A 25,131-nucleotide genomic window follows, 5' to 3' on the forward strand; every position below is an offset into this window, starting at 1 on the left:
CCAGGACCCTGGGATCATGACCTGAGCTGAAGGCAGATGGTTAACCGACTCAGCCTCCCAGGCACCCCCTGATTGACTGTTTTAAGATTCCATTTCTGGAAGAGCCAAAACTAGTTACATCTCAAACATTATATGGGGCTTAGCATAAGTGACTCCATTTTGGACCTTGAATTATCTTTTTAACACACTGAAGTATGCACTTAAAAGTGAGGTGGTAAATTTTGTTATATTCATTTTACTACAATTTATAAAAAGAGATCATTAGCTATTATGTCCATGTCTCACATTAAGGATGAAAGATGTTCATCGGTGTGAAAATCTGAATTACAGTACTGTATAGATGGGATGAGCCGAACATATTGGTGTCAGTAGGGTAGGTTGATTTGTATTTCTTTCTTCAACCATAGATGATTTTCACTCGTTTCCTAATGTGAAATTTGTTTTTGTTTTTTAACAGGAAGGAAAAACTGATGCGATGTTCTCAATGCCGAGTTGCCAAATACTGTAGTGCTAAGTGTCAGGTAAGAATGTTCAGCTACAGGGGCACCTGGGTGGCTCAGTTGGCTCAGGTCATGATCTCAGGGTCATGAGATTGAGCCCTGTGTTGGACTCCCACTTCAGTCTGTAGTCTGCTTCTCCCTTTCTCTTTGCTCCTCCCTTCATACTCTCTGTCTCCGAAATAAATAAATAAAAAGAATGTTCAAGTGAAACTTTCAAGGTCTCTGCTCTTAATTTCTCTCTTTTTTTCAATCTTTGATTAATTTTAACTTGTTATTTTCCTTCAATTTAAAAGTTAATAATGTGTATGGTAAAAATTCATATATGTATGAAGTCTTTATATATAAACTAAATACATAATATCCATATATTGTGAAAAAAAAGTTCATTCCTATCTTCTTGTCCTCCTGACCTCAGTCTCGTTGCCCAGAGATATACCCACTGTTAAATTTCTTCTTTGTCTTTGCAGTATTTTCTTGTGCAGACACATTCACATTTTTATATTCTTTGTTTAGAAAAACAGGGTTGGATTATTCTTGTATACCTAAATTCTCCTTTTCATTTTATAATCTGCCTAGAGGACCGTTTGTTGTCGTCTGATTCTGTTATATGAATGAACCATGATTGTTTCTTCCTCGTTAATGAATACTTAACTTTTTTTCAATATTTGGTACTCCCAGTAATGGACCAAGCATCTTCTTGTGCACATTTTTGCACACCTCCAGAAATTAATTGTAGGATAAATTCTTCCTGGCTGTATCGATGAGAAAAAGGGTGCTTGATTTCGAATTTTTAAAGATTGCCTTCCAAAAGTTTTATTTATGACAACCAACAGAGTCTGTGAGAGTATCACTGTTAATGGTTTTGAAATTCTTCAAAGGATGTATAATTAACATTCAACATAACCTTTTCTTCTAACCTTATCATTTCATAAGAAATGCAATTATGCTATAATGAATTGCATCATAATAAAAAGTGTAATTGGAGGTTTTATGTCTGTGTCACTTGCTCTCAACCTTCTACCCATCCTTTTTGTTTCTCATTTTGGAGTGTGTGAGTATGTCCCCCCACACCTAGCCTTCCTCTTTTCCTTTTTTCACATCTAGGCCATACTTATCTGAGGGCTTTTCCGCTATCTCACTTTCTCCTTTGAAAGTAATGTCTCCAGACTGCAAATAGTGTTCTTACCAGAAAAGAAACATACGTGTACAAATTAATCAGAGGACCCAAGTTCTAATGACAGTTATGCAATTAGCTTGTTAAATTATTCCAAAGAAAGCCTGTAAATTCTTTGTACCTCAGTTTCCTAATCTGTACTACTAATAAGAACTAATATTTACGACACATCTATTGTGTGTCAAGTACTGTTTTATTCTGTTTATTCTTACAAGAATCTTGGGGGGATCACTATCATTGTGCTCATTTTACCAGTAAGGGGACTGAGCTCCAGAATCATAAGCAACCTGCTAAATATCCTACACCGAATAGGCCCTGGAATTTGGGAAATGAATCTAGGATAGTCAGTATCCAGAGCTCTTAATTTCTCTTCCACACCCAAATTTTATTTTTGCTCTTACATTCTGATTAGGTGTAGCTTTCTGTTTCCTATTGTAGTCACATTTTTTCCTAGCATTTGTTTTGTTTTTAATAAGGGAGCATCCTATCCCCAAGGAACACAAAAGAAAAAAAATACTTATATAGAAGGTTAGAAGTAACACTTTCCTAATAAAAATATGGAATGTAAAAAATAATTGGATTATTTTTTTTTTAAATTTTTATTTATTTATGATAGTCACAGACAGAGAGAGAGGCAGAGACACAGGCAGAGGGAGAAGGCAGGCTCCATGCACCGGGAACCTGATGTGGGATTCGATCCCGGGTCTCCAGGATCGCGCCCTGGGCCAAAGGCCGGCGCCAAACCGCTGCGCCACCCAGGGATCCCTAATTGGATTATTTTTGCTTCATTTTGTAAAGCAAAAATTCTGTCACAGAAAGACACCAGTTTTATGTAAGATTGTTAGTAATAATAAAAAGCAAAATATGAAAGCAAAGACATTCTTTTTTCTACAAGATAAGTTCTAGATAGTCTATTTTATAGTGATGTTATCTAATTCATGTGAAACTGAGATTCATTTCAGGGAACTTCAAATTAAGATGACTGTATATAGAACCTTCGAATTACATATATCTTTTGGATGAACTTCCTTTATAGTCTCAATGACCTAACCATTTATTATTTTTCCTCTGTTTTTATGAGTGTTTTTTCTCCAATGGTTCTTCCTCCTTTTGTAGTACACTCAAGGAAAAAAAAATCCATTATCTGATTAGAATGTGTAGAGGGAGTTTGATGGGTGGGTATGTCATTTTGATTCATTGTTGTGCATATACTTTTACCACATATATTAGCTGTTTACTGAACATCAATAATAATATCATTGTCAGATGTACTGTAGAAAGTAATGGAAAATAGCTAGTAAGATGAAAGATATCTTACATAAGCCAACTAGTTCACCTCTTGTGTATAAGAAAGGGATGGGATGTGTGTAGAGGTAGGATGGGAGTCAAAGATTGGCCAGAACATATGCATTTAAACAGCTCTGTTTAGCTCACCCTTCAGGTACAGAATTAAACATTGTAATTATTGTGGGTTCCTACAAAGCCTCACAAAATTAAACTGACAAACTGAACTCTGAACAGTAATGAACAGGAGGTGAATGCCCTCCGAATGGAAATTGATAGAGAGGATGTGAATTTGTAGCATAAAATCTATAATCTGTTTGCCCTGGAGGAACATAACTTTGGTTCATTAGCTTAGCATTTGATGTGTGGGGCTGTGGCATCGAGTTATCTCAGAGAGGCTACTGTGGTATTATGAAGTGTAGAGTCCCTCGCGCTCCTAAGGCTGGTTTCAGTGTCATTGCTTTTCAGATTTCATTTTTTAAAAAATATTTTATATATGAATTAGAGAGAGAGAGAATGAGAATGAGCAGGAAAGGGGCAGGAGGCCAGAGAGAAGCAGACTCCCCACTGAGCAGGGAGCTCGATGCAGGGCTTGATCCAGGGACCCTGAGATCATGACCTGAGCCAAAGGCAGATCCTTCATTGACTGAGCCACCCAGGTGCCCCTCAAATTTCATTTTTAAACAGAGGAGTAAATGAAGAAGGGTGAATGTTTCCTCCAGCTTCCTTTCTCATTCCTATTTCTATTTTCCAGAGGTAATCTCTGTGTGTTTGTGTTTTGCTAGAGGATACACGCCAAACTTTAGTCTACACTTCATATGTAGTGTGCACAGATATGTATATATTGACTGCTATGTTCAGTACTCTTTCTTATACTGGCTACAGTAGTTTGTTATCAGTGGCTTTGTATTCCTCTGTGTACACTTTATTATATCATATAATGCAATAGAGAGTTTATATATGGGAACCAGTCTTATTTCTTTTTTTTTTTAAAGATTTTTAATTTATTTATTGAGAGAGAGAGAGGCAGAGACACAGGCAGAGGGAGGAGCAGGCACCATGCAGGGAGCCCGACATGGGACTCCATCCTGGGTCTCCAGGACCATGCCCTGGCCTGCAGGCGGCGTTAAACCGCTGTGCCACCGGGACTGCCCTTATTTCTATATTACCAGAACATTACAGGTGATTTTGAGATGAAAGAGGAGGAGCAGGTTAAGTTTTCTTTTAATGTATAAACCAATTTCAAGCTAATTCACCAATTGCTATTTTACCTCTGCTGGATTTAATTTGATTCATAAAATGTATGTTTCTAATTGAATTAATTGCCACACAAAATAAGCAGCTGGGTACTGTAACAAATTGTAATTTATATACTTTAAAAAAATACTATATTAGTAGGGAGAGGCTCTATTTTATGTTAATAATTATAGATCTCTTTAAAAAATGTAAATCTTATTTGTGGGTTTACATTTTATGCTTAGTTACAGAATGATCTGATTCAATTATGATGAATCTCATATTAGTTGGCATTAACAGGGTGATCTAATAATTTGGGGTTTAGAATATCACCAATAATGGTAATAATGCAGAAAGCCAAACCTTTTGTTTGTTTCAAAAATAGCTTCTGTGCCCGGCTTCAGACTGATAGGACATGCACTGAGTGCTCTGTAGAGAACTTGGCTTTCTATCTAATTGTAAATAAAAAGAGAATACCATGTAAGGGTTGAAAGTATTTGATCATATTTGTTTTTGACTTCTACAAACGTCTGGGGCCGTACGCTTGTCTCTGCTTCCTTTGCATTCACCTGCTGAGTGGTCCCATCTGCTCCCATGACTTTAGTTGGCATCTGTATATTAATCATTCTCCAACCTTCTCCTTTCTCCCGAGCACCAGACCCATACGTTCAGTGTACCTCTACTTTGGTGGTGCACTCATATCTCAATTGCCATATAGCAGGACTTCATGCATGATCTTCACCCAAATCTGCTTTTCTTCACAATTTTCAGCCTCAGTGAATAATTCACCAACCACTTATCAGTCCGAGTTGCCAGGCTGGAATCATCTTTGGTTCATATCTTTTCTTGGCCCCATGCCCAGTTAATGAACATATCCTGCTGATTTTAGTATCTAAGATCTAAATTGGTTTGCGTCTCTCTAGCCTCTCCACCACCAGCAATCCGTGTGTGCTCTCAGCTACACTGACTGCAGTTTTTGCCCCCCTGCCAGCTCTTTTTCTACTTCCTACATGGGAGCCAAAGCAACTGTTTTATTCTAGAGTGTCAGCATGCTCTGTCACTCACCTGGAGAAGACCCTGGCCCTTTTCCTCAGGATGAAATTCAAGCTTGTGGACTTTGCCGTGCTTTTACTTCTGAGCCTTTGGGCTTGGACCCAGACCTGATCCCCCAGCTACTGAACTCCTGCTACTTATCCTTTATATCCCAGATTAAATGTCACTCCCTCCTTTCCTAAACTTCTGAGACTAGTTTGTCTCCCTCCTTTTTCACACAGAAATTATCTTCATTATTGGTTTAATTGGCTGGTTTTGCAGGCAGATGGTCAGGCTTGTTCAAAGGGTACTCTCTGTATAGTTCACTGATGTGGATGTAGCATGAGTGGTTAAGTTAATGGGTGAATACATACATTAGCGATACTTGTTTAGAATTAGATTTTAAAATATTAACTTATCTTTAAATAATCTGTAGTAATCTATGTTTTGATTTTTTTTAGGTGAATTATAATTGACATACAGAATCATGTTAGTTTTAGGTGTACAGCATGATGTGATATATGTATATATTATGAAGTGATCATCACAATAAGTTTAGTTAACGTCTCTCACCACACATAATTATAATCTTTCATCTTATGAGACATTTTAAGATCTACCATCTTAGCAGTTTTTAAATATACAGTACTGTATTGGGGCTTAGTCAGTTAAGCATCCTACTCTTGATCTCATCTCAGGTCTTGATCTCTGGGTCGTTAGTTCAAGCCCTGCATTGGGCCCCACACTGGGTGTGGAGCCTATTTTTAAAAAAATGTGAGTATATGCATATACACACACCCATATACCAGTATTATTAACTCTAGTCACTGTCTTGTATATTATATCTCCAAGACTCTTTAATTTCTAACCTGATGTTTGTACCTTCTGTCTGCTTATACTCAATTCCCCTTATAACATACCTCTTGCCTCTTGGAACTACCTCTCTGTTGTCTGTATCTGATTTGGTTCTTTTTAGAGTCTACGTATATGTGAGACAGGGAAATATTTCCTGAGCCATCTGTGTAGGCATTATTGATTGACTTCCTGAAGTGGTAGATAAGGGGATTTAGCTCACCTACATCAGCACTTCCTTCTTCTCCCTCTTCCTATATAGTTATTGCTTAACCTCTATCCACCCAGAGTTTATCCAATAGATATTTCTTGAGTAGTACTAGCTAGTCCCTGTTCTAAGTTATTCTGGGGGTTGGAGTGGTGGGCAGTTTGCAATGAGCAAGTCAACAAGATTCTGGCTTTCCTTAAGCTTATATTATGGAATGGAATGAGACAGATAATGACAAATGTCCACAATTATATGAGTGAATGTGCTTTGGATGAGCATGAGCTCACCTTTGAAAAGGTGATTACAGAAGTACATCCTATAGAGGTGACATTTGACCTGGGATCTAATTGCCAAAAGTGGCCAGCAATGGAAAGCTCTGGAACAGATTTTTTACTGTTACTCATAAATTGACAGCACCAATGTTCACCATGGACCTATGGTGATAATGATGTGTCACTATAAGTTCATCTGTTGTCATAAATGTACCATCTGATGGGGATCATATAGGTGGCTATGTATGTGTGGTGGTAGGGAATATATGGGCATCTTCTGTACTGGCCTCTCGATTTTGCTGCGAATTTAAAACTGCTCTAAAACAATTACGTCTCAAAAAAAAAAAAAAAAAAAAAGAAAGGAAAAATAGGAGTTGGAAATGAAGCCAGTAAGTGAAGATCTGAAGGACTTGATTATGGATTCATCCATCCATTGATTTACTTAGCAAATATTAGGGTCAGCACCAGGGCTTTTCTAGGCTCTGATGCAATGTTATTGAACAAGACACAGAAAGAAAGCCCTTGGCCAGGGGAGTTTACATTTTCTAAGTGAGATAAAGAGTGTAGAAAATGATAGAGATTGGAGGCTGTTTTGTGTGTGTGTGTATGTATACATATCTCCATGTATGTATCTTCATATGTCAAATATAAAGATATTGAGAGAGATGGATGTATCTATACTATTTCTAAAGAGATCTGTTTCTACCTACCTATGTATTTATTTAGCTACCTACCTACCTGTCTGTCTATCTGTCATCTATCAATCTGTCTGTTGATCTAAGACCTGTCAGGGTTACATTTGAGTGGAGACCTGAAAGAAGTAATCAAGGCATGCCAAGATTGGGAGAAAGGAGTTTCGGGCCAGTTGTACATCAAATGGAAAAGCAGGAATGGATATGATTTGTTTAAGGAAGGTCAGGAAGGCCAGATGGTGGACCAGAGGCAGCTACAAAGAGGTTGTAGGAGATCAGGTTGGAGATATAGGAGGGGCCAGGTTATGATAAGGCTCTTATATGCTACTGTGGTTAAAGATATACATTTTTGTTCTGTGTGTGATGGGCTGCTACAGTAGGGTTCTCAGGGGGCAAGGAGAGTCAATATTATGGTGTGATTGAGATTTTAAAGGAACCTTTCTGACTGCTATGGGGATAGCTTACAGGGGAGTAAAGGTAGGGGATGAAGAACCAGTCAGGAGCTTATTCCAGAAGTCTGGTCATCATATATTGGTGGCTAGGACAACAGTAGTGGCAACAAAGAAGGTCTGGTAAATTCAGGGTAACTTTTGAAGGAAGCACTGCCTGAATTTGCCCCTAGATGCATTCATTCATGTGTTTAAGAGATCAGCATTTGCTTGGCACTGAGCTAGTACTGATCTAGTCAAGAGCTTGGATGGTTTGGATTAGAGTTTGAGCAGTGAGAGTCAAAAATGATTAGATCTGAGACCTATTTTGAAATTGTAGCTCTGTGTTTGCCAATAGGTTAGATATAAAAGGTGAGGCAAAAAGAAGAGTCAGAGGGTCAGAGGTGATGTCAGCTTTTATGACCTGAGCGGCTTCGGGTGAATGGCGGTGCCATTTAATGACTTACAGAAATCTGAGGGAAGAGCAAGTTCTGGGAGAGGAAGCCTTAACATCCAGGTTTTGAGTTTGTACCCATTGAACATACAGTTGGAGATGTTAAATTGGCAACTGATACATTTGTGCGGAGCTCAGAGGAGGGGCTGAAACTGCATGAAATAGATAAAATGGGATGAATATGGATTGGGGAGGGAGAAGATTCAAGAAAGACTTGTTTTTGGCTTTTCCAACTGAGGAGATGATGATTGCATTTATGACATGGGGAAAACCATGTGAGAGATGGGAAGAATCTGCTTTGGCCACATTAGTTTGGGGATAACTGTTTACATTTGCTAAGCTCAGTTTCCTCTTCTCACATTTGTAACTTTAATAGTATGAGCAAGCCTCCAGTTCTGCTTTATGAAGTTAGTAGTCTCCCCTTATCTGTGCTTTCCCTTCCTGCATTTCTAGTTTCCCAAAGTCAGCTGCAGCTCAAAAATATAACATGGGAAATCTCAGAGATAAAGAGTTCATAAGTTTTAAGTTACATGCTGTTCTGAGTAGTGTGGTGAAGTCTTGTGCCGTCCCGCACTGTCCTCTTCCTCCCACGTGGGTCATGCATCATGTCTTTGTCCAGTGTTTTCACACTGTAGACACTATTGAGGTAATTATGTGTCAGAAAAGAGTTACGTGTGTGTGTGTATGTGTGTGTGTGTATACAGAGATTGGTAATATCTGCAGTTTCAGACATCCATGGATAAGGGAAATCTATTTTATAGACAGTATCTCTCTATACCCTACTTTTAAAGGTGAACATATTAGTGTTCCCACATATCCCTCTATTTCTTATCACTCTATTTCCCATAATTTACCAATTGTGCCTTCACTTTTGTATTGTCAAGATTAATACTTACATTCTGTTCTGGAACACAAAGTTGGGCCCTGTCTAGAGGTGGGTGGCTCAATCAGTTAAGTGTCCAACTCTTGATTTCAACTCAGGTTATGATCTCAGGGTCCTGGGATCAAGTTCTGCATCAGGCAGCATGAAATTCTGGCTCCCTCTCCCCCTTGCCCAACCCCCAAATAAATAATTCTTTAAAAAAATTGCTTACTGCAGAGTCTTTGTGTGTGCATGGACCTCTTTCCTTGTCTGTAATAAAGGGGTCACAGCCTTCAGCCCCTGGAGGAATGAGACTGCTATCAAGGAAGCCATCCTAGGGTGAGCCAGGGCCAGGAAGACCAAAGAGAAGGCTGAGACAAATCTCTGCAGCAGAAATATTAGTGTCAAATTCAGCTTGATTCTCCATTTGACATTCCTCTGCTCATTCATTCCTCTTGCTCATTCCAGTAGCAAGGAGCTGTTTTCAGACTGTTTGGTATGCAGACTGTTGGTTAAGTCTCTCTTTTTAATGCTACTTTTCAGTTCCCTTCTGTGCCTGATGTATACTTTGATGCTAGATCCTTGCTGGATTTCTGCTAGGTAGGTTGACTCTCCTCAGAAAAGACTTTGAAGGTAACTGCACTTTGGTGTAGCCTTCACTGCTCTGTTTGTATAGCCTGTCTTACCCATACCTTCTGACTTCTAAACACGGAGTTAAACTCCTCATTCATTTATGGCCCTTCTAATACACTTCGGGAGTTAGAAACTTGCTAATTACTTTTACCTGGGAACTAAAATGTGCTCCATTTTCATGTTCTGCTAGAACTTGGTGCTGACATTCTGATTAATCTAGCATGGAAGCTTCTTTCAAAGAAAAAAGATTGGAAGTCTGTAGAGGCAAATGAGTTATTTTGTCTTTCTAGCTTAAATATATTAATTAGGTTACCCCATCTTTGTATGATCTTTATCCAGATCAGAGGTTGGCAAACTTTTTTAGAGTGGTCCAGATAATAAATACTATTTGTTGTAACTACTCAGCAGTGTTGTCATCATGTGAAAAGGAGGGGGAGTGTAAATTGTGAGTGTGGTTATGTTTCAATAAAACTTTATAAAAGCAGATGACAGAATGGATTTGACCTGGGTCCTACACTAGATGATCACTTTACTGATGATTTACTCTGGAGGCACTAATATTATTATTTATTATGTGATTCCTCAGTTAACCAGGAGACTGTAATTTCCATTTTTTTAAGAAGTAATATTTGATTCTTGTCTATTCTATCAAATTAATGCCCTTTGATGATTCTTGTGCCTCATTCCGTCTTTATATTTGGCTCTACCTGTCTAATTTGATTAAGGCTACTGGGAAGGCACTCTTGTTCTCCATTTGATGCAGAATTCAGTAAGCTTTGAAGGTGATAAGTCTAATGTCTATCACTAGGTCTCTTGTGTGCCCTAAGGAGATTTAATGCAAGATTTTAATCAATGCCTGTCAGTCAGCTGAGGCACCCAGCTTTGCTTTCCAATTTTCTTTTTCCAGATTCCAACTTTTTAGACCTTCATGTATTTGTCAACCTTCAGTTCATTACTGGGCTATTTGGAGGCATGAAGAAGGAGATATTGTTTATTCATTCTTTTCTTTCTTTCTTTCTTTCTTTCTTTCTTTCTTTCTTTCTTTTCTTTCTTCTTTCTTCTTTCTTTCTTTTTAAAGATTTTATTTATTTATTCATGAGAGACACAGAGAGAGAGAGGCAGAGACATAGGCAGAGGGAGAAGCAGGCTCCATGCAGGGAGCCCGATGTGGGACTCGATCCCAGGCCTCCAGGATCACACCCTGAGCTGAACACAGACACCACCCAGGCGTCCCTATTGGCTCTTGAATGGTTTGTGAGGGCCAGAATAACTATTGGGTCTCTCTCTCTCTTCTTTTTTTTTTTTTTTTTTTTGCCACAGGTTTCATGGCAACCCAGCTACCTGACATTTTGCTCATAGGAAATCTCTATCTATATTGTTTGTGATTTGTGGTAAAAAGACCATAACAATCTTTCACACAGAATTTGTTCAGGTAGTGGTATTTATGATAAATACAATTGCTGAATACATGACTAAAAAGAATTCATTTTCTATTTGCATATTTTACACCAATTTCTTTATCCTCAGTGATCCAAAATTTGAGGAAAATACTGTTCCAAATTTTCAGCTCTTTGTAAGCCTAATGTGAGCAGATTTCACACCTACTTTGACATAATTCAGATATCTTTTTCTATGGATATTACAGCATCATGGATTTTATAATGGGGAGGCTGCCTTAGAGATTACTGAACCTAGTCTTCTTACAGAATAAATATCTGGTGAGCCCAGGTCATGAATTAGATGTGTTTACGCAAACCGGGCTCGACACATGTCATACTCCATCCCACACAATAATAAGCTGCCTTAAAACGAGTCTTTACCCCAACCCAAATCGAATATTTAACAGTACTTAAGTGGGTTATTGAGCTGTAGTGACTTTGTTTCCAGGGAAGGAAGGGAATTGTCATTGCTAAGGTAATTTTGTGTAAGGAAGAAGAAATAAATTGATTTTCTCTTTCTTTTGTCACATTTCATCAATTCTCTCCTTTAGAATTCAAAATCGTGTCTCACTGGCCAAAGAAGGTATTGTTAGAGAGTTTACTTGCTTTTTTTTCCTTTTTTGGATGGCCTTAATTTCAAATAATGATAAATATATAGTAAGTTATATCTTCTATAAAGAGTACTGGTTTAGGAAGAAATCATCAGATAGCTATTGGACACCTGGTACATGCTAGATGTACCTAATTGGTAGAATACTTATTTATTTATCTTTTAAAAATATTTATTTATTTATTTATTTATTTATTTATTTATTTATTTATTTATAGAATGCAGGCAGGGTCAGAGGGAGAGAGAGATAGTCTCAAGCAGACTCCATGATGAGCACAGAGCCCTTCATGAGGCTTAGTTCCGGGACCCTGAGATCATGACCTGAGCCAAAATCAAGAGTTAGATACTTGACCAACTGAGCCACCCAGGTGCCCCAGTAGTATATTTATTTTTAAAAACCAGACATGAATGAAGCTAACCCAATAAAACAGTCTTTGCATTACAGAAGATTTCAGTGAAGTATTTTTTAACATTTAAAAATTAATACATTTACACCATTCTTTGAGTTATAAGCAGATTTTCCAAAATATTTAAGTGTTTACTGAACAGTAATTTTGCTTTCTCTTTCATGTAAAAATGATTCTCCTTGAATGACAGTTGTTAGACATAAGAAAGATAATTATATTTACTATTATTTGTAAATATAATAACATGATATTTGCAGAAAATTCAAACACTGTGGGAAAGCATAAGGAGAAAGGCAAAAATAGCTTTTTCTTTTAGGAAAAGCTGAAAAAATTATTACCAGTTAAGTTTTATAAAGAAATGTATGATGAGCATTCTTACACTTTTTCTGTACATAAATTACATTTGTGAGGATTAAATGCATTATAAATATTACTTATATGCCAACAATATGCACATAAGAGTTTTTCTGTTCATTACCAGACACCTATGAGAAAGATTAGAGGGGTGCCTAGGGGCTCAGTCAGTTAAGAGTCCAACCGTTGATTTCTACTCAGGTCATGGTCTCAGGGTGTGAGATTGAGCCCCATGTTGGACTCTACATGGGGTGTGGAGTCTACTTGGTATTCTCTCTCTCCCTGGCCCTCCTGCAGCTTGCACAGGAGCTCACTCGTGTGCTCTCTCTCTCATTGAAAAAAAAAAAAGTTTAGAAAAACTTACAGTTCTACTGATAAGGCTGGAATGTTCCCATTTCATTAGACCCCAGGCCCTAGACCCTTCCAAATACTGTTAGTTTCACTCACCTTTGCTGAACTAAGGCTGCCCTTGTTATCTTCTTTCTTTTCACATTCCTTTGCTTGCTGGTGTGCTTCATCTATTTTTTTTAAATTATTGTTTTTCTTTTTTAGTCTTGGGTTTTCTATTCATATCCCTTACTTTTTTGTTGGAATATTCATCATTTCTTTAGTTATTTTGTTAAGACCTCCTTTCATTTTAGAGACATTTAACATGGTCAACATACATAGTGTAGCCTTTGTTCTCCTGGTTTGTCCTTTATCTTTCAATTTTGCTTGTGGTATTAGGTTGTTCTTTCTCATGTACAAAAGTTATTTATTTTTAATGTAGTGTAATATATACATATTTTCCTTTTTGGGTTTGATGTCCTGCTTAGAAACATTTTCCACACTTCAGTCTTATAAAATGTTCGTTCCTAAAGGACAACAGTTTAATAGTTTAGTAAATATAGGATAGTATTTTTTTTGTTTCTTCTGTTTAGCATATACAATGGCCTCCCCTTTTCATTTAGTTTAGATCCTTTGTAGTGATTAAAAAGAATTTGGACACCTGATCCTATCTCATCACTACTGTCAGAATCTTTTCAGTTGTCTCAGGCTGTGAATTTAAATACATATTTTTATGTGTGTGTGTGTATGTGTGTGTGCACGTGCATGTGCTGTATATGCCTGTGTAGCATTGTTCTCACTCTGCAGTTTTCAGCTCTCTCAGACCTAACTCTGTCTTTTTGCTTAAAGTTTTTATTTATTTTAGAGAGAGAGAGAGAGAGAGCACACAAGTGGTGGGAGGGGCAGTGGGAGAAGGAGAGAGAATCTCAAGCAGACTCTGCTGAGCACAGAGCTCAGCTCTGGGCTCTGTCCTATGACCCTGAGTTCATCATCTGAGCAGAAATCAAGAGTGGGATGCTCAATTGACTGAGCTACTCAGGTGCCCTTTTACCTTTTTATTATAATTATTTTTTTTGTCCTCTCTACTATCTTGAAATGAAACTCCATAGTTAGTACAACTTAGCTACTTACATATTTTTAAATTCAATATTAATATAATGCTATAACTTGAACATAAAGGAGAAAAAAATGAAAATTTATTTATGTATTTTATTTTTTCAAATTTTTATTTAAATTCTAGTTTGTTAACATACAGTGTAATATTGGTTTCAGGAGTAGAATTTAGTGATTCATCTCTTACAAATAATACCCAGTGCTCACCACAACAGGAGTAATACATATTTTAGTATATAGATGCTTAGGCATGAGTAGATTAGAGAACATCATTGAGAAGTCGGATATTTTTGGCTATACAGTTACCTTGGAAAGGGAAGTACAAAATGCAGGATCAGAAAATACGTTCTTATGGGTACCTCAAACACCACAGGTGTTGTTGCCTTCAGTGATATGCTTTTATAAAATATTAAATAATGTTAGCTAGAGTTCTTAAAATGTAGTCTTTCCTTGATTTATCTAGAAAATTCAGTGCTATCAAGGCTGTGTAAAAACAAGCTCTTTGTTTTTATATGTGAAAGGAGGCTTAGTTCCAGGCTCTGATAAATAGAAACAAGTTTGAAAAAAAAAAAAAGAAACAAGTTTGTCTCCTTTATAGAATGTTTGGATAAAGGTCATCTTGGATTTGAAACAGTTGATTTTAAAAAAAAAAGATTAATAATTAATTAATTAATTAATTTTTAATTAATTAATTAATTTTAAAATTAATTTTAGAGAATTTTTCTCTAATTTTAGAGAAAATAGGAAAAAGCATGCAAGTAGTGAGAGGTGCAGAGGGAGAGGGAGAGAGAGAATCCTTAAGTAGACCCCTCTCTGAGGGCAAACCCTGATGAGGGGGCTTGATCCTATGACCCTGAGATCATGTCCTGAGGCGAGATCAAGAGCTGGACACTCAACTAACTCAGCCACCAAGGCACCCCTGGAAGTATTGATTCTTCATTGTATGGAACTATCCTACACAGGATGTCCAGCATCTCTGGTTCCTGGCCACTCAGTGCCATGTCTCTCCCCAGGCATACTAACAAATAAGAATGCCCCCATACATTTCCCAAACAACCCTCAATATTAATTGGGTTACCCCCATTGAGAGCTACTGGTTTACTGAATTACTTTATGTTCTGAGACACTATAAATACTATAAAACATGAAAATGTAGAGATTCCAGTCATTCCTGAGTCTTGTATGTACTGACATGTGGAATCATCATAGATGTCTTCATTTCCTTTTTTTCCATCCAAAACTCTTTTTCCCTTTGTCTTTGTGTTTTAATGCAACATTTCAATTTCCTTTGTCTTTCATGCTAATCTGTGCTTATTGTACATCATTGTTAATTTTCAACTTTGAGAACAGAAAACATTACAGCCAGTATTGTGAACACAATCTTAATTATATCCTGCATTGCAGTAAAGGAAGAAAATAGGAAAAAGTAAATCAGGGAGGTTGTCTTTGAAAAACTGGCAGATATATTATGTGCTGTTGACGTCTAGACCAAGGTTAAAGTTTGTACAGTTTAGATAATACCTAATGCTTTTGTAAGATTGTGAGGTTTTGCTTTCAATGTCTAATGTGGTTATTTGAAAGATTGCTTTGTGAGCCTTTTCTGTGGTATGCTTCTGTTAGTGAGCCTTATGGTAAGATGTGATGGTGATGCTGAACAGTAAATCTTAATAATTAATGTTTTAAAAACATGGTTTTTAATATCATGGTAAGATATGAAGTAGGATGTACATTGCCACTATGCTATAGACCAGTTTTAAGTTGATGACTTTCTATATATATATAGATCTGGTTTGGTTTTTAGATGAAAAGAATGAATATCTTTTTCCTGAAGCAAATGGGAAGATAAGAATGTTCTCTGGTGTTTTCATGCAGTGATTTTGGAATAGCTTTAAGAAACATACTGCCTAGTAAGATGAGAAATAGGAGTGTGATATTAATAATGCTAAAGACCTAAAGTTGTTTTGACAGGAATTCTCCAAAATTTGGATGTGTAATTCTAAGTAATGTCATTTAACAGATCAACGGGTTCTTTACTTAGGCATACATTTTGTAGTTACTTTATCCTGGTAAGCCGGCAGTAAACTGAGCTGCTCAGAATATAACAAAGGAGTTGTGGATGATCTCTTGTACTTACAAGTATTGATTAAAATCTGCTTTTAAGATCTTTTGGTCCAAATGGTCAAATGGTCTCAGCCTTCTTTTGCTGGGAGCAGTCCTTTGTCATCTGGACAGTTGCTCAGGCTTTGAACAGGACCAGTGTTTTCTGAGACCTATTAGTACTTGTGGTTTATTCCTGCCCACATAGCTGGGCCCATGAGGGCATCTCTTGGTCTTCTCAACTTTTATTTATTTTTTATTTTTTTTCCTTTTTTTAAATTTATTTTTTATTGGTGTTCAATTTACCAACATACAGAATAACCCCCAGTGCCCGTCACCCATTCACTCCCACCCCCCGCCCTCCTCCCCTTCCTACCACCCCTAGTTCGTTTCCCAGAGTTAGGAGTCTTTCATGTTCTGTCTCCCTTTCTGATATTTCCCAACATTTCTTCTCCCTTCCCTTATATTCCCTTTCACTATTATTTATATTCCCCAAATGAATGAGAACATATAATGTTTGTCCTTCTCCGACTGACTTACTTCACTCAGCATAATACCCTCCAGTTCCATCCACGTTGAAGTAAATGGTGGGTATTTGTCATTTCTAATGGCTGAATAATATTCCATTGTATACATAAACCACATCTTCTTTATCCATTCATCTTTCGATGGACACCGAGGCTCCTTCCACAGTTTGGCTATTGTGGCCATTGCTGCTAGAAACATAGGGGTGCAGGTGTCCCGGCGTTTCATTGCCTCTGTATCTTTGGGGTAAATCCCCAACAGTGCAATTGCTGGGTCGTAGGGCAGGTCTATTTTTAACTGTTTGAGGAACCTCCACACAGTTTTCCAGAGTGGCTGCACCAGTTCACATTCCCACCAACAGTGTAAGAGGGTTCCCTTTTCTCCGCATCCTCTCCAACATTTGTGGTTTCCTGCCTTGTTAGTTTTCCCCCTTCTCACTGGTATGAGGTGGTATCTCATTGTGGTTTTGATTTGTATTTCCCTGATGGCAAGTGATGCAGAGCATTTTCTCATGTGCATGTTGGCCATGTCTGTGTCTTCCTCTGTAAGATTTCTCTTCATGTCTTTTGCCCATTTCATGATTGGATTGTTTGTTTCTTTGGTGTTAAGTTTAAGAAGTTCTTTATAGGTCTTGGAAACTAGCCCTTTATCTGATATGTCATTTGCAAATATCTTCTTCCATTCTGTAGGTTGTCTTTTAGTTTTGTTGACTATATCCTTTGCTGTGCAAAAGCTTCTTATCTTGATGAAGTCCCAATAGTTCATTTTTGCTTTTGTTTCTTTTGTTTCTCTTGCCTGGATGTATCTTGCAAGAAGTTACTGTGGCCGAGTTCAAAAAGGGTGTTGCCTGTGTTCTCCTCTAGGATTTTGATGGAATCTTGTCTCACATTTAGATCTTTCATCCATTTTGAGTTTATCTTTGTGTATGGTGCAAGAAAGTGGTCTAGTTTCATTCTTCTGCATGTGGATGTCCAATTTTCCCAGCACCATTTATTGAAGAGACTGTCTTTCTTCCAATGGATAGTCTTTCCTCCTTTATCGAATATTAGTTGACCATAAAGGTCAGGGTCCACTTCTGGGTTCTCTCTTCTGTTCCATTGATCTATGTGTCTGTTTTTGTGCCAGTACCACACTGTCTTGATGACCACAGCTTTGTAGTACAACCTGAAATCTGGCATTGTGATGCCCCCAGATATGGTTTTCTTTTTTAAAATTCCCCTGGCTATTTGGGGTCTTTTCTGATTCCACACAAATCTTAAAATAATTTGTTCTAACTCTCTGAAGAAAGTCCATGGTATTTTGATAGGGATTGCATTAAACGTGTATATTGCCCTGGATAACATTGACATTTTCACAATATTAATTCTGCCAATCCATGAGCATGGAATATTTTTCCATCTCTTTGTGTCTTCCTCAATTTCTTTCAGAAGTGTTCTATAGTTTTTAGGGTATAGATCCTTTACCTCTTTGGTTAGGTTTATTCCTAGGTATCTTATGCTTTTGGGTGCAATTGTAAATGGGATTGACACCTTAATTTCTCTTTCTTCAGTCTCATTGTTAGTGTATAGAAATGCCACTGATTTCTGGGCATTGATTTTGTATCCTGCCACGCTACCAAATTGCTGTATGAGTTCTAGCAATCTTGGGGTGGAGACTTTTGGGTTTTCTATGTAGAGTATCGTGTCATCGGTGAAGAGGGAGAGTTTGACTTCTTCTTTGCCAATTTGAATGCCTTTAATGTCTTTTTGTTGTCTGGTTGCTGAGGCTAGGACTTCCAGTACTATGTTGAATAGCAGTGGTGAGAGTGGACATCCCTGTCTTGTTCCTGATCTTAGGGAAAAGGCTCCCAGTGCTTCCCCATTGAGAATCATATTTGCTGTGGGTCTTTCAACTTTTAACACCAAAGTTGTGGTTTTCCTTTCCATCAGAAATAAAAAATATTAGTGTGAAAGATTGTGAATTTGTCTGCTAAACCCACTCTCATGGAAAAATCAGATGAGGGAAACAAAGTATGCAGTTCTATCTGAGTCCATATATACCAACCTCATTTTCCAAAGGATGGCAATAAAAATCATGGGAAACTGTGTTAACTAAGTTATAAGAAGTTTCCTTAATGCAGAGCTTTTTAGCAAATGAAATTACTTCAAATCTCTAATCAGGGTGTTTATTATGTAGCATTTTTCAAACTTATTTGACAATGGAACCATATTATTTTTTAAAGATTTTTATTTATTTATTTATGAGAGACAGAGAGAGAGAGAGGCAGAGACACAGGCAAGGGCAGAAGCAGGCTCCATGCAGAGAGCCTGACATGGGACTCGATCCCGAGTCTCCAGAATCACACCCTGGGCTGAAGGTGGTGCTAAACTGCTGAGCCATCCAGGCTGCCCAGAACCATATTTTTTAAAAGTGATCTTACATATATTGGTAAATTGCTAATTTGCTGGTCTAAGACTAGCCCCCTAAACAGTAGAAACATTGTCTTTCACTGACTTATAGTTTAATAGTATGCCTTTTAGTGAATACTGACATTAGAAGTAGCTCTATGAAGGCGATTAGAATTGTCCAATATGTTGATTAGCATTCTTGGAATAAATTCCTCCTGTGATTTAATACTTAGTAAAGCTATGTGTTTTTCCTTTCTGTCAAATGAGGATTATATGAGCCATTATTCTTTATTTTTTGCCTTGCCTGTAAGGCAAGTTAGATAAATGTAGTGCACAGACATGGCAATTACTTAGCTCTCCTGTGTAGAATACTAAGAATCTTTACTCTCCTCCTTTATGTTTGTGTACCTTGGTGGTGAGATTCCACCCAGCCTTTCTTTATTCATCTTTAAAGTAAGGATAATATCTACTGTTTGCATTATTACGAAAGTCAAATTAAATACACTTTTTAAATTGTTTAGCCATGTGTCTAACATACTGTAGGATGCTAAGTGAATGCTAGAAGACTATTTTTTTTTATAACTTTAACATTTTTTCCGTTTCTAATTTTACAAACATATTTAATATACATCTTTATTTTGAAGCAAATGAGTCTTGTTTAGAAGTGAGTGAAGTGTAAATACTAAAAAAAAGAAAGATTACAAACATCACATTAAGAGCATCGCTGTAGTGGATAAGAAGAAATGAAGTGAGAGAGTCGTGGGTAGAGTTGATAAGAAAAGTGATGTGCCCTTTGCAGACAGTGTCTTCAAGATTGGGTTCATAGGAAATGGCAGATAAGCTACACCTTCACTCAGTAACTCAACTCAGGAGTCTTTCTGAATGAAATGCTGGGTTGAGCTTGAATTCAAGTCACAGTTTCAAAGTAGCTCCAGCGGTTTTGAATTTTTTTTTTAAAATTATTTATTTGAAGGGGGCACATACATGTGCACACACGAGGGCAGGGGGACAGACAGAGGGACAAGCTAACTTCCCACTGAGTTGAGAGCCCAATGTGGGGCTTGATCCCAGGACCCCAAGATCATGACCCCAGATACTTAACCGATTGGACCACCGAGGTGCCCCCGGTTTTGAAATTTTTGGTTGCAGTGCATATTTGTGCTGTGGGTGGAAAAGAGAGTTCCTTGTGGAGGGATTTTATAAGATCAGAAGTTGGGAGGCAGATTTACAATTTTTGAAGCAAGAGAGTGTCAGGCATTTCAGTGATAGAACTTCCAGCTTTCGGTTGGATTAGACATATCAGATATTTGGTTGAGCTGTTCCCCGCTCACCAGGGTTAAGTCTTAGATACTCTGGATTGGATTTTTCTATAGAAGTAATTCTATGTGAAGGAGCCATAACATTTCTGACTCCAAGATTCAGGGAGACAGTGTCCTCCCCGCTGTCCTCTCTTCTCATTGTTACAAGATTGGTAACAATCCTGGCTCACTGGTCTTTCAGCCACACTAGCACAGGGGTGGGATCATGGGTTAAGTGACCCTATAATTTATCATCCAAAGCACACTTTCTGGAACAAAAGGGTTATTATTAATGATTAGGCCAGGGTGACATAAATAAACCACAGCAGTACTGGGCAAATGACATTTGGTCATTTTAGTTAATCACCCCTTTCTGTGTGATCTTCAAAAACAAAAGGTTTCATATTTATTGTTATATTAGCCCTTGATACCTTTGTACTCTCTGTAGCAGCATAGAAATTCAGAAGGCTTTCTGCCCTGTTTTGATTTTCCTGAACCATGTGCTTATTTTCTAATTTGGTGTGATATTTTCTTTTTGTATTCAAAATTACTATTATTGAATCTTATTTAATCAGCTAAGAGACTATGTAATAAATTATTAAGTAAGCCATAATGATTCTTCATTTGGACTCCACCAGCCAGGTAATAACCATGGGGTAAATTAAAGGGCAGAGGTGGAGGAGAGGCATCAATGTCCACACCTGGTAATTACATGCTTGGCAAAGACTGGATTCTGCATTTCTAGTAGTATTAGAATATTGCTTTCATTTTCTATTTTGTACTTATATTTAGGCTGTTGAAATTAAATTAATGTTGATGACTTTCCTCATCCAAAACCGGTATAAATGAAAGTTACATTTTTATGTCACTTTTGCTGTCCCCACTCTTGTCTTATCAGAAAAAAGCTTGGCCGGACCACAAGCGAGAATGCAAATGCCTTAAAAGCTGCAAACCCAGGTATCCCCCGGATTCCGTTCGACTGCTTGGCAGAGTTGTTTTCAAACTTGTGAGTATAAAACTTGTGAAATATGCTTGGGTTTTAGTTAATCAAGGCACTTGCGGTTGTATGTATTGCTCATATTTTTTTTTTCAAAAGATTTTATTTATTTATTTATTTATTTATTTATTTATTTATTTATTTATTTATTTATTTATTGTGTGAGTGTGGGGGGAGTGGTGGAGGGAGAGGGAAGAAGCATTCTCAAGCAGACTCTCTGAGTCTGAGCCTGACCTGTGGCTCAATCTCACGACTCTGAGATCATGACCTGAGCTGAAATTAAGAGTCAGGCACTCAACTGACTGAGCCCCCCAAGCTCCTCGTATTATTACTGCTAACATTAAATCCACATGAAGGTAGAAGGTAGATTATTCCTGGGAGTATCTTAATACAAAACCTAGCCATTTCCCTATTAATCTCAGTATCAGTGGTGGTGAGACAGTACAGGGCCCTGCGTGTGTAATCATAACCTTAGAAACATAAGGTCCTGTATTGTAGGAGTGAGATATCAGAAATGTCTGTTAAGTTGCCTTCATTACTTTTTGACCATGAACTAATGCACAGGGCAGGTGTATCACTTTTTGGTTGCTTCTTGAAGTGAGGCTTTAATTACATGACAGTGTATGATTATACATGGAAGAGTGCTGCCATGTTTCATTGAAATTGTTTCTTCAGTCCTTTCCCCCTATTCTGCCTAAACAGCCACTGGATTCTGTGAAGTAAACCTGTGGCGATACGCTCCAGACTTCTTTTTTGTCAGGCTTTTACATGAATATCTTTTTCTTAAATTATTTCAGTATCCAGCTCTGTCTGACCTGCTTTTGGGTGGAGGGACTATAAAATTCTATAGAGAGTTGTAAGAATGTAAAATGTTTTTACATGTAAAACTAACATAATGTTATATGTCAATTTGCTTCAATTTTTAAAAAATGGATGTGTAATATCAAATGGGCATTGTCTTTGGACTGAATATATAACATCTATCATATATTTAGCTACTGTTTGCAAATATATATTGTATTGAACTAAAAGTTACAAATTTATTTCAAAGCATTAAGAAATTCGATCAACTCTGTTATACATTTTTAATTGCTAGGCATCAAAATATCATTATATTTGAGGCTGATTTTTTTTTGGAATCAGGTGCTATGATTACTCCTATGTTTTAGATAAGGAAATAGACACATCTTCATTAAGGTAACTCGGTAAAGGTTGCACAGTTTGTAATGAATTCTTATTTTTATTCATCCATCTCTGCTTTTCTGTAATCTGCTTTTCTATAGTCAAATCCTTACAGTGATACGAGTCTGTGGGTAGAGCTGGGGAAAAAGTAAAAGTATGAAAACTTCTTGTAAAAGAATTTTGCATTTGGAAATTAAACTGCTGGGTTAAGTTACAACTTAGATTTTATTTTAAAATTGTTATTGATTGAATAATTCAACTCTAAGAGATGAAGAGGAGGAATATATAGAATTTTGTCTTTTTAAATAGACTTTCATTTAAATATCTAAAGAGGTTCAAATATATTCATTTATATTTTGGAGCACTTGAAATTGTTTTTGGTGTTTTCCCCCTTTTCTTCACAGATGGAAGAAACACCCTCTGAATCGGAGAAACTTTACTCATTTTATGATCTGGAGTCAAGTAAGTGATCATCTGTCAGCACCAAAAAAATCCTGTCATTTATTTGCTGACCTTATGCATTGCTCTCTCTTTACCATTGTTGTGCTGTCTCATTATTTGAGGTAAATCTAACAAAACTTTTCATGTTTTTATATACGATTGATGCATTAGCTTATTTAATTGATTCCAGGGTAGCTTTGGCTGTTTAGGAGTTTGTAAAATACTATAACCTCCTCTTTGTTTCTTTTTGATGCCAGGAATAGTGATGTGAACAAGAGGGTTGTAGGGAACATTTAGATTCATTAATCCTTTAGATAATACAAAGTAGATGGTATGGGTGATTTGGGCTGTCTGATTGAGCATTATTCTTCTTTTCTGCTACCATGGTGGTGGCCATGATACTTGGCAACACTGACAGGCCCTCCACATATGAGTGTTCAGTAAATGCGGGGTGCATGTTCCTTTTCTACTAGCACAGATTCCCTTCAGTGAGGTTGTTGATGATTTCAACCCCAAAGTAGCCAGAGCTCATAGAGTAAATTTTGTGACACAGTTTAATATTTCTGGGCGGAGAAAACTAAGAAGATGATCTAGTACAGATTTATGGTTATGGGATCCTAAGTGCCAATGATAATAAATTATTATTTAAGAAATCATTGGGTTAATTGTTCTGTTGAACAATTAATTTAAAGAGAATATTTAGACCTGACATGAGCCCCAGAATTATGCTGTAGTTCAACTTGATGTATCTTTTCAGTTTTTTTTAATAGAGAACTAATTAGTCTTTTTTTGTGTGCGTTCTGTTACTGCTAGGTAATTAACATCTCTTGCAGTGAGTTTTACTGTTAATAGTAGCCCTGCTCAGTGGTGGTGGCATACCTGCTGCCTTAAGTGAACTGTTCTCAAATGCTATTAATTGTATACTCTTAAACTTAACGCCTTTCTGTGGTATAAATTAAACTGAGTTTTCCAGGAGGTGATTTTTTGACAACTAGGCTCTGGAACCTTCTCTTTCTGTTTGGGTTTTAGCAGCACCACATCTTGTTTATTCGATGTGGAAATAACTTGAAGTCCAGATTTTTTTGGTTGGTCCCCGTGTTCTTTTCCATGTACTTTTTGGGTGATACATTCACCAGTTGAACTCTAGCTGAACTTTTTATTACTTTTCTTTTCTTTTCTTTTCTTTTCTTTTCTTTTCTTTTCTTTTCTTTTCTTTCTTCTTTTCTTTTCTTTTCTTTTCTTTTCTTTTCTTTTCTTTCTTTTTTCTTTCTTTCTTTTTGCCATTGAGATACGCCATTTATCAGTTGGTCATAACATGGTTGTAAATTGTTTCATGAAAAAGATCTGCTTAAATTCACTGACTTTCAGCATTTGTGATGGCTTGAAAGTTTGTACATGGCGAAGTGGAGGACCTGTAACACACATCTTTATTGATTTTGGTTGCAGTGTTTTTTTGTCTGTGTATTTATTTTGTTTTGATAGGTATTTGATCTTGTAGATGAAGTTTGGTACAATTTAATTGATAATGTATGTATTGTAATTTGTAGTTGTGAAAAAATAAAAAGAAATGTATTTGCTCTCTGTTAGAATGAAATCTGGAGAGGAAAAGTCTCGTTGAACAGCTACCATTGAACACCTGAACATTACCCATTAAAAATTCACAGTGTGATTGTGCTATTATTTATTTTCTCTTTAAAAAAGATATTAACAAACTGACTGAAGATAAGAAAGATGGCCTCAGGCAACTTGTAATGACATTTCAACATTTCATGAGAGAAGAAATCCAGGATGCTTCTCAGCTGCCACCTTCCTTTGACATCTTTGAAGCTTTTGCAAAAGTAAGTGTTAAGTGTTTGGTATCTTTATGCCATATATTATCCCTTTACTTCTTATTTGGTTGTTGATCCATAAAAATCCAGTAGCATTCATGCCTTAAGTCACTCTCCTACCTTAATGAGTAGAGAATGAAAGAAGTCACTGCTTCTGTTGGAAAGGGTATTCCTTTTTCTGTTTTGTCAGTACTCTTATTCATGGCCTGTGTATGTTCATCATCAGCATGCAAAGCTTGTTATCATAGTGTCAAGAGTATGCTTTCTTTTCTTCAAAGAAAACAGCATATTCCTTTGTTTCATACTAATGGATTTTTAAGGTTGCCATTGCATGTCGTTTTGTGGTGGTGTGTCAGTGATGGATCTTGGTCTTTGAAGTGAAAACTATATTGGAATCCATTTCTTGATTATGTGAATTCTTGATAATATGAAAATACAACCATTTCTGATTTAAAAATAATTGTCTAAACATCTATTTAAATGTTTCAAGTCCCTAAA

The 25,131-nt window shown here is 37.0% G+C and overlaps 1 protein-coding gene across 1 annotated transcript in view; it reads left to right on the plus strand.

Annotated features, from left to right (window-relative positions):
* The window catches only part of SMYD3 (SET and MYND domain containing 3), a 703,487-nt gene that overhangs the window by 170,285 nt on the left and 508,071 nt on the right, over positions 1–25,131 (plus strand). The window contains exons 2-5 of the mRNA XM_041751959.1: positions 458–521; positions 21,083–21,190; positions 22,768–22,825; positions 24,506–24,642. Of these exons, the coding sequence (XP_041607893.1) occupies positions 458–521; positions 21,083–21,190; positions 22,768–22,825; positions 24,506–24,642 (367 nt within the window). The remainder of the gene's footprint in view (positions 1–457; positions 522–21,082; positions 21,191–22,767; positions 22,826–24,505; positions 24,643–25,131) is intronic.

The sequence above is a fragment of the Vulpes lagopus genome, chromosome 1 (genome assembly GCF_018345385.1).
Source record: "Vulpes lagopus strain Blue_001 chromosome 1, ASM1834538v1, whole genome shotgun sequence".
Classification (NCBI taxonomy): Eukaryota; Metazoa; Chordata; class Mammalia; order Carnivora; family Canidae; genus Vulpes; species Vulpes lagopus.